This window comes from Hylaeus anthracinus, unplaced genomic scaffold (assembly GCF_026225885.1).
Source record: "Hylaeus anthracinus isolate JK02 unplaced genomic scaffold, UHH_iyHylAnth1.0_haploid 12002, whole genome shotgun sequence".
Classification (NCBI taxonomy): domain Eukaryota; kingdom Metazoa; phylum Arthropoda; class Insecta; order Hymenoptera; family Colletidae; genus Hylaeus; species Hylaeus anthracinus.
Genome location: NW_026534349.1, coordinates 126,907 through 140,700, shown reverse-complemented (window position 1 = coordinate 140,700; position 13,794 = coordinate 126,907). Strand labels below are relative to the sequence as shown.

At 41.0% G+C, this 13,794-nt stretch overlaps 3 protein-coding genes across 5 annotated transcripts; 2 read left to right on the top strand and 1 right to left on the bottom strand.

The window, feature by feature from the left end:
* The first annotated feature begins 178 nt into the window (after positions 1-178).
* On the top strand, positions 179-1,234 carry LOC128892381 (tetratricopeptide repeat protein 12-like). The gene is made up of 4 exons (XM_054152754.1): positions 179-329; positions 387-581; positions 643-1,035; positions 1,109-1,234. Exons 1-4 carry the CDS (start codon positions 179-181, stop codon positions 1,138-1,140), a joined length of 771 nt encoding a protein of 256 aa, XP_054008729.1. The 3' UTR covers positions 1,141-1,234.
* On the bottom strand, positions 1,065-3,011 carry LOC128892378 (UPF0415 protein C7orf25 homolog). The gene is made up of 4 exons (XM_054152751.1): positions 2,722-3,011; positions 2,078-2,519; positions 1,428-1,981; positions 1,065-1,357 (listed from the first exon to the last, which is right to left on the bottom strand). The coding sequence occupies exons 1-4, from the start codon at positions 2,869-2,871 to the stop codon at positions 1,271-1,273; spliced, it is 1,233 nt and encodes a 410-aa protein (XP_054008726.1). The 5' UTR covers positions 2,872-3,011; the 3' UTR covers positions 1,065-1,270.
* A 161-nt stretch (positions 3,012-3,172) lies between these two features.
* On the top strand, positions 3,173-9,160 carry LOC128892377 (zinc finger protein 385D-like). 3 transcript variants are annotated; one of them, XM_054152748.1, is made up of 8 exons: positions 3,173-3,313; positions 6,023-6,499; positions 6,686-6,759; positions 6,887-7,036; positions 7,808-7,902; positions 7,992-8,308; positions 8,669-8,737; positions 8,806-9,160. In XM_054152748.1, the coding sequence occupies exons 1-8, from the start codon at positions 3,274-3,276 to the stop codon at positions 8,958-8,960; spliced, it is 1,377 nt and encodes a 458-aa protein (XP_054008723.1). In that variant the 5' UTR covers positions 3,173-3,273; the 3' UTR covers positions 8,961-9,160. The 3 variants fall into 3 exon arrangements, with proteins under 3 accessions (XP_054008723.1, XP_054008724.1, XP_054008725.1); XM_054152749.1 differs by lacking the exon at positions 3,173-3,313 and adding an exon at positions 3,335-3,486; XM_054152750.1 differs by lacking the exon at positions 3,173-3,313 and adding an exon at positions 3,515-4,409.
* The last annotated feature ends 4,634 nt before the right edge of the window (positions 9,161-13,794 follow it).

Here is a 13,794-nt window from a genome sequence, read left to right as displayed (position 1 = left end):
TATCCCAATTGACAAATAAATCATTCTAGTATTAGAAATACTAAGTATTTAGAATTATTATAGATACATTACTACACATACAATTTATGATACTATTACACGTTTCTATGGAAACTGGAAACCTACAGTGGTTAAACAGTCTGAAATATACGTGGGTCGATTCTTTTATTTGCATTAAATGTTTGGAAGTAATACGAACGAAACTTCTAAAAACGACCAAATGGACGACAAATTAATAGAAGGGCAAAAAATTATGAACAATTTAACCCTTGATAAACAAGTAACAGAGGAGGAATTTCAAAACTTCATGCATCGCGTTACCGAAGTTGGTAAGTGTTGCTCAGCTGGGTTATCAACGAAATGTTAAATGTATTGTTATGCTTAAGAAAAAATTGTGAAAAAATTGGCATCGTCTAACGTCGAGGAACAAAAACACGGTGAAATGTTGGCAGACGAAATTTTAAAAAAAAAAACTGAAACGATCATTTCCGAAGATTGCGAATTAAAAATAAAAATCAATCGCACAGTGATTAACAAGTATCCCACAGATGGAATGAACAGTAACGAGCAAATGTCGCAAGGTGAGTAACTGTTGCAACTTTTTCTTTTTTTTGGAAAATAAACAAAAGTTTGTTTATCTAGAGATTTTTATGAGAAGCATAGAGAAAGATGCAAAAGAAAGGGCGGACAATCGGAGAATCAGAAACGAACGAGCAGAGACACTGAAAAGGATTGGAAATGGAGCATTTAAGGAAGGAAATTACGAAAAAGCTGTAACTTATTATAACAAAGCATTAGAACAACGAAAGGACTCGTCTATATTATGGAACAACAGAGCTTTGTCGTATATTCATCTCGGATTATTCGAAAAAGCATTAGCAGACTGTGAATGGGCATTAAAAGTAAACAATTCAAACATCAAAGCCCTTCTGAACAGTGCTAAATGTCACAAGCATCTTGGAAACGAAATGAAATGTAGAGAATGTATTCAATTAGCAAGAGAAAGAAATGGACACTTGAACAAATTTATTGATGGTATACTTTAGGTTTCAACATTTGAAACATTTCTATCGTAATTCAATTTTAATGATTTTCTTTTTTATTACAGAATTTGAAACAAATATGAACACATGGACATAGACTACCAGATCCGATCCGATATAAAATAATTTCTGTGCATCCTATAATACATTTAACAATAAATAATAGAAATATTTCTCATGTCCCGTGTATATTTCTTTTGCAATAATCTAAATGCGTTCGATCAATATCAAAGTGAATTTATTTTTGTTGCATAACCCTCTTTAATCTCTGAAAGAGATCTAGGTTCATGCAGAAAAACTGTGCACTCAATACCCTGAAAAAAATGGTCACCGATATTATTTCAATTTTCTGTACTTTAGAATAAAATATACCTATACCTATACCTGCATACGCGCGGCTCTAACAAATCCTTCGTTTGCGGATACAGTGATGCTTTTCGTATTTTCTCCCGTCGCAAAAACTAGTCTAGATCTGTCTTTAATTTTACCACCCAAACTTAGCTTCTCTACAATTCTGCCTGTAGGTAGGTTGTTAACAATTCGAACTCTGCTTAATAACTCTTTTGCCCTGGCAGTTTCTTTGGGTCCACCTATCACATCTATGATGTTCATAAAATTTTCATAAGCAGTTTGGCAAACAATGAGTTCTTTCTCTTTAAATAATTTCTCTAGGATTGGCTTTACTGGACGTTTCCTTTCCATCTCTGCTTGTTGCGTGAGCAGTGGTTCACGATAAATAAAATGATCATACCCATTTGTCATATTCGTCACATAAGCCAATAAAGTTGATACATCGAGATTAAGAATGTTTATTTCGGTTGCAAGAGACGATGTGTTTAAAGTTTCTAGATCCGAATGTATACTTTTTTTGTATTTGTCCAAAGGTTCATCCATGGATCCTAAAGTGTACATCCATGCAGAGAACTTGTCATCAGTTTCTACATCCAAAACAGTAGAGACAGCAATGAATATTCTTCTTTAGTCCACAATGCGATATGTATTCATGCACTTAATGTATAGAAAAACGTTTATACCATGTATATCGGTGCTCTTATCATCTTCCGATTGTATTCTATCTCCTTCGACAATTACACCCATGTGCTCTAGACGTGAGGCTAATGGTATTTCTATGCCATAAGCAAAATGAAATATAACATCCGGCGGCCTATAAAGGTGTGGATGACATTTGGCACATTGTAAGTAACTCACTGCTTGATCTAGCACAGATTTCTGTCCATATTCCCCATTGCCCATCGAAATCAATGTAAGTGCTCTGGCATTCCTAGCGATAACTTTTATCCACGATGCACCACCATTGCATACTATATCTACTTCTAATCGCGATTTTTGATATTTAAAGGGTTTCATAACATTGGTGGGTTCATTGGCACAAAATAATCGTACGACGATAGCATTTAAATGAATCAGATTTGTGCTTTGTAGATGTTCTTTCTTTACGTTCCCTGTAGATTGTACCTTTATGAGAATAGCGTACAGTTATAATTCTGGTATTATTAAATCAGATGCATACGACATGTATACGTAATAAAATAACGACATCAGACACAGAATGTCTTGGTATTTACACCTAAAGTACGTTTAGCAGTAAGTTTAACGTGGCATAAAAACTCATCGATACGAGACTTTCGGTATTTATAATGATATCGATAGAACGTACCTTTTCTAAAAATTTAATTTCTTGTTGAATTTTTCGTGTAAGTTTCTCAACCCCATCGACCTTCCCCGCAGGTTTCAGACGATGTACCGTGGCTTTGCCACTGTCAATTTTTTCCTCAAGACATTTTACAAGTTCAGCCTTTTCCTCCATTCTTCCTAATCAAACGATGGTCGAGCACTTGGCCATGAAAAATCGTATTTACTGTGACAATTGGAATAATTTTGGATAGTTCACGATCGACGAACGTAGTGGCAACGGCCATCTTGCATCACACAGGTCAATACGCGTAATGTCGTCGGGTCGCTTGTCAAACTCGCCTATTAACCTCACAAACTTTTCTATTTCAACGAATAATTGACAGTCAAGCGTAATACATGAATGGTAATTATATCGCGTTTCAGCGAAACGTGCCAAGTGCAGAACGACGAGCAAAAAAACCGTTCGCGTGTGTAAAGAAAGCGAAAATAAACTTGTTTATCGCGGCGTTAATTATTGCACGCTGCGAGTCTTCTTTGACAATAATAGAGCATATCGCAATATTTACGCTGCAAAATGTCCAGCGCGAAGATCATCGAGAATCCAGAAATACCGGGTGAGTTTCTTTCTTCCTAGGAAACATTGTTCATTGATTCACGTTGTTAGGGACGTGTGTCCTAGTGAATCTAGTATCGAAGAATACGTGAATTAATAAATCATCACGTGCATCAATCGTTCGAAATATGTATTATTTTTGTAACATTACATCGTCGAAATGGTCACGGTAAGGTACGTTTCCGAAGAAAACTGTACCTTTGCGAGAACAAAAACATTCTACGGATGTATTCGCAATGGGCCCCATCACAAATAGCCGGATACGAGTTTACGGCATGTCTACATCGCTAATTATCAAAACAATTACTCGAAGAATACACCTATCACGACCTACGTCAGATATGCGAAACAAGAAGATAAGTTATTTGTTGAATATCCCTATGCTTACTGTCAAATTTCATTGAATACTTGACCGTCGAAATCAGCTGACATCTTAAAATATAAAAATAACAGACACGTACGTACTAGTACGAATACAGTGTCCACACGAATTGTTGTTTCACCATTTTTACCCTTGCTAAGAAAACGAATTTATTCATCAACCAATTGTAACGAAATCATTTTTGTTGCGATAATGAATTTATCCCGTTCATTTGATTTTCATCGGATATTTACTGCGGAGTCGTAGTAATCATACAAGTGCAGCCGGTCTATCCTTGTTAAATTGACACGAGAATTACATCGATCGTTGTTATCTCTTATCCCACTCGACTCGCGTAATGTCAATTTCTTTCGGCCAATTTGCTTGTTACGTTTTTCCTCGTTATCTCGATCGCGGGTGCCGAAGCAGTTTGTTCGGTCCTGAGGTGTAGTGAGCAGACAGCGTGCAGTCGATATGTAGCAATGGGATCAAGTATGTCGCGAATAGTATGGAAACCTGTTTGATTGTACAACGCTAGAATCGCTACTATAAGATCGAATTCGGACACAATGGGTTCAAATGTTAAGCAACATTCTCATCTAGATAAAATTGTCGAGTGACGAGTAAAAGATCAACAACTTCTCGTTCGTTACTGGTTGAATAAAAATTAGACTTTGAATTACACAGTGTCGTGACACCAGCTGTTGATAAAATGAATACGATAAAGGAAACAAAGGTGAAGGAAAATATTAAGTAAGAATCCAACGTAACGAGATGTAATGATGTTATACACACCTAATCTCAAATCGGTATTATTATTGACCGAATAAAATCTTGTCTACGTGACTGTCGAATAACCGAGTAACCGACGCGAATAACTCGTACGTTTGATTGAATTTCGTTATCTATTATTAGAATATAAGTTTGCTTCGATGGAGTACATACGAGCTCGATCCCACCGCTATCGATAAGAAAAAAGCACGTGCTGCCATCCACGGTCACTCGCGAAACGTATCTTGCACGTTACCAATAAAAATGGGTAACATTACCGGCCTTATATCGGCAGGCGTATGCGAAATTAACGAAATTGGTATTAGCATTGCGCGCAATTAAATCAAATCCACGAGCAAATTGCGCCGATACGTATCTCGTCTTACCGATATATTTACGTTCGTACTTTATTGCTTCGCGTATTCGATATTTTATTCCGCGTATTTACATGAATAGCTGGAACGCGCTTAAACCGTCCTGACTTTTTATCGCCACCATAAATCTCACATGTAACGCAAACCATTTGCCATTCATTCGTTTCGTATCGCGTCCAGAATATTCCGCGAAACATCCGCGTCCTATTATTGCGATTATTGTTATTCATTTTTAAACGTATCCAGCGATACTCGCGACGATACGAGCCCAAAAATATCACGAACCTTTTATGTCGTTGGTACCACGAATCTCCTCGTGAGATCTTTACGATCTTTGCGATCGTTCCGCGACGGGTTATAACTCTTTCGCGAAGATAGAAGAAATTGATAGAAAATGTTGAGCACGGTACGCGCTCTCCAACATCTCGTAAAGCATTTACCTTTCGACGTTCTTATCGTAATGTTTTTATTGGCTTTATGACGGAAACGATCGACGTACGTAAAAGATTTGCAACTGCGCTTCACAGGTGCATTGTGAACCATCTAGGGAAAGACTATCGTTAAAGGTGGACGCATCCCGTCGAACCGAGCAACTTTTTCCTCCTTTGGCAAACAACCACGACATTGCCCTGTTCTTCGAATCACTCTATGTAATAACTAAGTACATTCGTCGTTGAACACTCTCGAGGAGAATAATTTCCTTTTTATTCCTTGGTTGATTTCATTTCTTTTTACAGTCTTTCTGAGCTTTCCGAACATGATATTTTACTTTGCTTTGTAGAGATCTTGTTTTATGTAATTTTATATTATATCTCTCATATACCTTGTATATTGTCGTAATAAATTCTTTCATAGTATATCCAATGTCAAGTTGTATCAATATGTTCTCCTCTGAACACTGATTGTAAGTGAGTTTTACTAGTACAAGGGTGCAATGTCGTATAACTAGACTATAACACCCAATGTACTAGTTAATTCTTAGTTTACAGTACTTTGCATTTCCTTATATACCGTTGTATTCCATTGCCTTCGTTTTAGCTCGGGTACCTCGGAATCGCCAAACCCGTACTGTAGCTACAATCAAACATAACTACAGCCCCTGAGGACTTGCCTCAACACTGAATTTTTTACTACATACGAGTATACAACTTACTACTTGGTCAATATACAACCAAGATCAATAAAATTGTCGTTATTAACGCAGGACTTGAATGTTTCCTACCACCACCTCCTCCACCGCCTCTCCCAGCCACATCACCGAAAAACAACAATGTACCGATCAGGATGGAACCGAGGCAGGAACAACAGCAAGAACCGATAACGATGGAAACGACAACAACCAGCGTCCCAGCCAACAACGAAACCACAGCGAATCTAACGACGCCGACGCCGACGCCGACGCCGACGGTTCAAGGACCGGTGACATCGTTTCCAACCGTTCCCGTGCCAACTCCGTACATCATCCACCCAGCGATGCAACCACAAACTCCTGGACAACCAGCGACACCCTGGTGGGTGCCCACGGACGCGGACACATCGGACCTGTACGCGCGATGGTACGACACGACCTACAAGGCGACATCTGTGGCGATCGCATCGTCGCCGATCCAAGTACCTAGCAAACCCAAGAACAAGCATCACAAACGCAAGAACGAGTTCATCGATCCCGCGCAAGATGCAGGTAATTAGAGAACGTTTCGATGTGTTGTTAAGTACGGTCTCGCGCGAGAAAAGACCCTCGAGTACGGCACGGGTACGTTTTCCTCGCCAGAGTCCATCGAATTACGTGTATCATTGAGAAATCGGAATCCAGATTCCTATGGCAGTTCAGCTAATTAAAGATTGATTTATGTTTTCCATTTCGCAGAGAAAGTCGCGAGCGCCCAGAGGGAACTGTCAGCGCTAATGAAACCGCTGAAATGCGATCTCTGCAACGCAGTTGTGAGTCTCGATTACTTTGCACGATAAAAATACATATGGAAAACGGCAAATTCGCTACGCGTCGACGTCTATTTACGTATACCTATGCAATCGCGTAAACGGATGCCTATTTCTGGACGATTTTCAGATGAACTCTACGTTGCAAGCGAAGCTGCACTACGACGGAAAACCGCATCAAAAAAAGGTGTCGATGTTTCTCAATCAAAGCGTAAAAAAGCTAAAGACAGAGGATGGGCAAGTCAATAGTACGACAAACGATTGGCAAAATTATTGCGACGTAAGTTGTCGTGAAAACTGATGTCGCGGTATTTCTCGAAATTCACTTTTGGTGGATTCCTTCGAGTGGAAGTTGATTTCATTTTTGACGAGGACTTTGAAACAAATAATTATCATGTTTCTCTATTTACAACCTTTCACTCAGCTGCATGGTTCTCTTCAGGCATACCAAAATGTAATCACATGATAAAAAGTAATCTTACTTGATCGAATTTAAAGAACAAAATTACAGTCAGTTTAGAAAATCATTATATGTATTTCGAAAGATAAACATTTTTAAGCAATCACTGTACATGTGCAAATAACGAAACTATCTTATCGCAAGTGAACACTTTGACAACTTCTACTACCTTTTATTACTATTAGCCAAAATCAAAATGAGAAATGATGAATATGTTGTAAATAGAAAACAGTACTTATAGAATTGAACAAATCGAAATCTAACGAGACAACTGATAAGGAATTAAGTAGGTATCGGTATGGATAACTTTGAAAAATTCAAACCTCAGGTCTAGTTCCATATTTAATATTTGTAAGAGGCAAACTTTGATGACACTAAATAAGAACAGGCTTATTTCTATGAGTATGTGGTATAAAATTGCACGAAAACTATTAAGACCTCGACACACTTTTATTATTCTTTTAAAAACTCGTACACCCCTCCAGCCCTCCCTCAGGGAGCCACCAACTCGACTCTGAGAAACATTTAGGACATTGAATCCCAGCAAACCAAAAGGTGTACATTGATTCTGATTCTGTATTTCCTTTCCAGATTTGCAAAACGTGGTTCACGTCGCAAACGGACGCGACGCAACACTACGCCGGTAAAAAGCATGTTAGAGCAGCGAACGGCGGACGTCGAGCGAGGTACAAAGATGTCTATACTTGTCTCTATTTATTCTTAGAATGATAGCTGTGTCGCCAAGTTCGTCGTACCAGAGCGTTGAATTCTGCAGGCCGTCGAAGAAGTCGCGAAATCAGAGTCAGTACAATCAATTAGATCCGAGCGGTCGGTTCGCGATAGGAGTGTCGTTCCAGGCGGATGTGCCATCCGCTGCACCGGTGCAACCAGTGATACCAGAAGCAAACACGGCGTTGGTGGCCTCAACGCCAGGAACAGGAGCTGTCTACACACCACCGTCTCATCCCACACCATTGCGTTGCGATTTGTGCGGAGTCTCGGCTAACCGTCAAGACCAACTAGAAACGCACAAACGTGGCGCCAGACACCTGCGGATGCTAAAACTGAACGGATTACCCGTTCCCGAATCTGGTAAATGTCGCGCGCAATGTCTGTACAATAGGGCTGAGAGTACTGCATTCAATTACAATGTAATCGAATCAGCTTACAAACCAAGAGGTAATCAAAGTTGCAAAGTAACTACGCGAAACTTTGAAACAGAAAGATGTAAATATCAGCGACGAATAGATATGTATGTTCTTCTTCGTACATTCTTGGTATCCAAACACCTGAATTTTTGACACACGAGTCTTTTTGCAAAATAGTATATTTCTCGGTTTTATTATACTAATTTTTCCTATCCGGATATCGATGTAATATTCCAAGCTCCCAGCCCAATTGTACAACCTCGCAACATCGAAAGTACCAATATTTCAACCGAACATTCTTTAGCCACCGAGAACGAGAGTATCCCTGCCATACCTGGACCTATAGATTACTCTATTTACCGAACGCCATCTGGTAAGGACATCCTTCGAATGCAATCAAGGGTATCGAGGCGTCTTCTTAATGAATCGTTTTGTTTTCAGGCCAGTATTACTGCGCGCCGTGTAATCTCTCGTTGAACTCGGAGAGCACATTTGCTCAGCACGTGGAGAGCAAAAAGCACAAGAATCAGTCGAACCCAAAGTCACCGTCGAACGCGGCGGTGGTGTCGAAGAAAGCCAAATGCAAGAAGAAATAAGTCCACGAGTACATCGTGCGGATGCACGATCCAAAAACCATAACACTTGGTCGCCTGTCCATTGTTTTCACCGAAACCTATTCTCCCATATTCCCGGACACGCGAACATATTGTTTCGTCGCATAACGCAAGGCACGCTGGTCTGTGTTCAGAAATGAAAATAAAACTCTTGTTCGATACAGATGGGTAGCAATGTCATCGACACCGTCGCGTCACTAACCTCTGGCGCTCCAGACGGATGTCTGAGATCACCTCCCCGAGAATTGCCGAAAATTCTGTATTAATGCGAAAATAGATCCGATCGTCGCACGACTGATGAGAAAGATAAGTCTGTTAGTGCGCGAGGAGATGAGCGTATTTAAATTAAATACCGATTAACTCTAAATTCGATTTGCAGCAAGCCGAACGGTTATTTAGACGGTAGTTCGTTAACCGTCTCTCGGAGGCAACGCGACTAATCGCGTACATTTATTCAATTACAAAACCATTAGCTCGAACGCGCCGCTCGATTCGCGAAATCGTACGCGCGCGCCTGTATACGAGCACGCGTTTATCGCGTCCACGTGAAATTTATGCGTCGTTCACTCTCGACCTTCCGTTGAATTTATGGCCAAGCGAACGAGCCATACCGAACCCTCCTCTATTAATTACCTCCTAAGACGCATACGGCGGATATCAACTTTTCAGTTTTCAGTTTGTTTTTACTGTCACATCCCCGCGACGAATATATCTTTTGACAGCGATGACCAAGTAAAAATGTCGTTGTAAAGGATGAATTAACGGACCATAAGAACCCTGCCGCTACGTTCACGGATAACCAAAAATGGCAACCGGGGAGCAGCGGATGGTTCCTGCGTCACTCGAACGAGAGACGAACTAGTTAGGACGCGTCCAAGTCAGCGGGCAGCATTTCTCGCAGGAATCAAATTTCACGAGCATCTCGGAACAGACCTATCGAACGAAGACCGAGAGACTAGGTGGCGTAGGTCTCGTATCCTGAAAATTCCTTCGCCCTCCCATCAACCTTTTACGCTGCATTCCGCTGATTTTCTACCAAACTCGCGACAACGCCGACGCCAATTTACCGGTTCGGCTATTTTCTTGTTATCTTCTTGGAGCGTTTCCTTTTAGGCTTTTCGCTGCGAAGCTTCAATTCTCGCTATTCCACACCAGCTAGCTAGAGATTAGGATCGTCCTCGCCACGAACTTGTAGATCGTTGGTTTATACCTGCGCTTCGAATTTTTATGACCCCTGGTTCCACGTTTAACGTTGTCCCCTTCTTTTTATTCCTCGCTGCGACCACCTCCCACTTGACGACATCACCGAAATCCCTTTTCCGTCTTCCCGCCACGTCTCACGTACACCTACATACACGCTGCTATGCCTTTCTGCCCTTGCTTTTACGACGAGACACGCGAAATGCATATTCCTGTGCGCGACATTGTGGCTGTTGCCAATTGAAAATGAAACAAAAGTAGAAAAATTTGATTCTACATGATTTTATGCTACAATTATCCAGATCAGTACGGTACTATCGTTTGCTTTTTATTTAATTCGCAAATGCAGTTAGGAAGGTATAATTATGTGGATGAGAAGTATACCGTATTTGTTTGCAAAATTTCGACTCGGCACTGCTTCTAAGAGCATTGAAACGACCACGTAACTCGAGGACTTGCTGCAAAGGGGATCGGTGTAACAAAATGGGGAACAAGTGAGAGAGATCGATTCGTCGCGCAGCCAAGTGTAATGCGCGTAAAAACTTATTAATGATCGTCCGGTCTGAAATTCGGTAGAATTCCTCCGATGACTGGAGAGAATTTCTGAGGACCTTTTTGGAACATGGTGCGGCGCGCGGCGTCCTGCGGTAAACGAGTAGCCATCGTCGGGCAAGGTTCAACGAACAAGATCGAACGATCGATGCTCGACTAAACCCTCGATTCGATTCACGGAATCTTTTAACTAAACGAGAACTGCCTTCGATTCCTGGTGCCTTGGATACTTCCAATACCGTAATTTATCCGAGATAATAAATTTCTCCGCGGCGAAACGAATAACCGGCAGGAACGTATACAAGTCCGTCGACGCGTAATGTTTACGACCGGCGGTTATGAAGTTATTCGCGCAGAAATCCTCTTCCGTGGTCGCGTGGATCCACTTTATTAGCAGAACATATCGATCGGCGCGCGTCTCGGATGATGGGCACCGTGGAACTTGGATGCGGGCAGGTTCAGTCGATGAACGGGTAAGTCTATCTAAATCATCTTTGGGTATTGCGTTTTGCACATGACCTAAACGTCTAATCCATTTGCGATTAGTTACTGTTGTATGGGATATTGACGATTAATCAAGTACTCCGAGCAGAGCTTAATCTTGTTTGGAGGAAAAAATCGATTTTTCTATCAACTACTTGTCTATTTCTTAAAAGCTTCAAGAGGTGGTTGTATACTCAGAGAATGGCCACTTTTGGCCAATTTTTGAAAACTAAACGACTAAATAGGAATTTTTAGAATTTTTATTGGCCAAACCTGTCACCTGTTCATTTGCGACAAATTCTGCGGAGTCCGTTTGTCAACACCAATGGCAAAATTTTCCTATATTTTTTATTCAACTCAACGGTAAATATACACATAATCTTGTTCCGTTAATGATTCTCCATAGAATCGGACTCGTTTAAACTGGAAGAGCCGTAGCAGTCCGTCGCGTCGCGTCGGAGCGGCTCTAATGGATCCCGATGGCTCGAGCCGCTGCAAAGGCGCTCGGGAATTTTCTTTTCGCGCGAACCTTCATTTCTAATTCCGCTAACGAACGGCTAACCGAGTTAGCGCGAGAAACGACGGTACCCAACGTCAAGCAAGAGCAGCCGCTCCTTTGTCTCGCCGAATCCATTGTTCCTCCTGAGAGTATGAATTGGTAAAAAACAGCCTCCGGGAGGTAGCCGCCGAACGAGAACGCGAGAATTTCTTTTCTGTCCCGTTCTGCCAGCCCTCGGACAAATTCGTACAATTATTTCTCGATTAGGAGTGATTGGAGGACTGGCCGGAGGGTGGGGGACGGGCTGGACAGAGATTGGCTGTACAGCAGAGATCAGCTCGATTATTCGGGATAAAAAATGTTTTCAATTCGATTATCCGTGACTTCGGAACCGCAAACATTCGAGTGGTAAAATGAAGCGTTAACAGCGAAATAGTGGAACAAGTGTGAAAACTAAGTATATTTTTTAATAATAAAACTAGCATGGTTGGTCCATTTCATCTGTCCACTACAGATGCTTCTTTCTGAACTCGATTATTAGCGGCTAATAATTTCCCCTCCACTCTCTAATTAAAAATATGTACCTAATTGTATGTATTGTATAATAGGTATACGTTAACCTTACTTGTTTTGGTGTTAAATGTTTATATTTTACTTGTTTGCGTTTGGAATTTATTATAATCCTATCGAATACGAGCGATTGAGATTTTTATAAGGTTTTTGTTTATCTAAAGTAAACTAATTAGCGATTATTGTAATATGCAGACTTAATCTAGTTGGACAATACCTTTGGCGAGATTAATTATGCGATTAAAACCCGATTTGCTTCTCGTTCCATACTAACGCAGAAGAAATTCAAATAATATTGACGAAGGAAATAATAACATAAAAATTGACTAATTTTTCCAGTATTCTCATCTAACAATTTCCCTACGATACATCCCATATTGTTGTCCATTCAAAAGAAACTAATTCTTCCCAATTCCAACACAATAATAGAGCAAAAAATGAAATATGGCTTACAGAGGGAATAATAATTCGAAGAGAAAAGTAAAAAGCTTGGAGTAAATAATCTTTTTAATAGTTTCATCTTCCTTTTTTATCCGGCTGTACCCCCATTACCAGGGATAATCGAGGTTCTTACCGCAGAAGGAATAGGGAAGAGGAGCGACGCGTGTGCCCCGCGGGCCGCTTAATCGCGGAAATTTCGCGGGACGACGCACCCGGTTTAATAAGATGTTTTTGCGAGTCCCCTTGCCGGAAAGGGGGCCAGCAGTCGGCGGCGACGAAGACGCGGCGAGACCGGCCGGGACGAAGAGGAATAAAACAAGAGAGAGTAAAAACCGATCGGGCGCATCTCTGTCGGGGCTGACCTTGCAGGTCTTGACGGGCCACCAATGTAGACCGACAAGAAAATAGAAAATGGTGGCCGCTCCTAAATGCGGGCGGTGTGTGATGTCATGCGGAAATAGCCATCCGTCCGTCTATGCTTATGCTTATACTTGTATGTATAGCTACCGCCGCACCGCGGCCGGGCGACAGAGAAAGGGGAATATCGGGGGGATCTTGATCATTCGACCGATTACCTCGTCGCTGGCCTTCCAAAGAGCCGATGGATCACCGCGATGCCGAACCCGACAATCTGTTGCGTGTTCGAATGAAACAAGTCAAAACTAAAATTAACATTCGAAATTTAATTATTTCTACTGATTGATTGAAATTTTTACCTTTTAATTTTTAATTTTTAAGTTTCAATCATTTTTAATGCAACAATGTTCCATATCGTTAAACGGCCATCTTATTAAACACGATACGAAAAATTCGCATCGTTTCTATTTTATCACAATTATCGAAGCTCGTATTTTCTGCCTCCGTAGCCACCGGCCCTTATTAGCGTCACCCGAGTAAATGAAATCTTTTACTTTTAATTTAATTGCGTCGCACGCTGCGGCCGAAGGCAACCAAGTTATCGATACAACTCGTAACGAGCCATTACAGAATGTTCGAGGTAACAGTGGCATACGGAGACGGACAGCAGCGTTGAAAGAAAAGAATAATCTCGAACAACTCAACGATGTAGCT

What these genes read in the sequence shown, in the direction of transcription:
- LOC128892381 (XM_054152754.1), top strand. Translation starts at nt 179, where the DNA reads ATGTTTGGAAGTAATACGAACGAAACTTCTAAAAACGACCAAATGGAC. An exon ending in GCATCGCGTTACCGAAGTTG is followed by an intron (nt 330 to 386) that starts GTAAGTGTTGCT and finishes GTTATGCTTAAG; the next exon opens with AAAAAATTGTGAAAAAATTG. An exon ending in CTTGAACAAATTTATTGATG is followed by an intron (nt 1,036 to 1,108) that starts GTATACTTTAGG and finishes TTTTTATTACAG; the next exon opens with AATTTGAAACAAATATGAAC.
- LOC128892378 (XM_054152751.1), bottom strand. Translation starts at nt 2,871, where the DNA reads ATGGAGGAAAAGGCTGAACTTGTAAAATGTCTTGAGGAAAAAATTGAC. An exon ending in AAATTAAATTTTTAGAAAAG is followed by an intron (nt 2,520 to 2,721) that starts GTACGTTCTATC and finishes ATTCTCATAAAG; the next exon opens with GTACAATCTACAGGGAACGT. An exon ending in TTAGAGCCGCGCGTATGCAG is followed by an intron (nt 1,358 to 1,427) that starts GTATAGGTATAG and finishes CATTTTTTTCAG; the next exon opens with GGTATTGAGTGCACAGTTTT.
- LOC128892377 (XM_054152748.1), top strand. Translation starts at nt 3,274, where the DNA reads ATGTCCAGCGCGAAGATCATCGAGAATCCAGAAATACCGG. An exon ending in CGATCCCGCGCAAGATGCAG is followed by an intron (nt 6,500 to 6,685) that starts GTAATTAGAGAA and finishes TCCATTTCGCAG; the next exon opens with AGAAAGTCGCGAGCGCCCAG. An exon ending in ATTGGCAAAATTATTGCGAC is followed by an intron (nt 7,037 to 7,807) that starts GTAAGTTGTCGT and finishes TTTCCTTTCCAG; the next exon opens with ATTTGCAAAACGTGGTTCAC.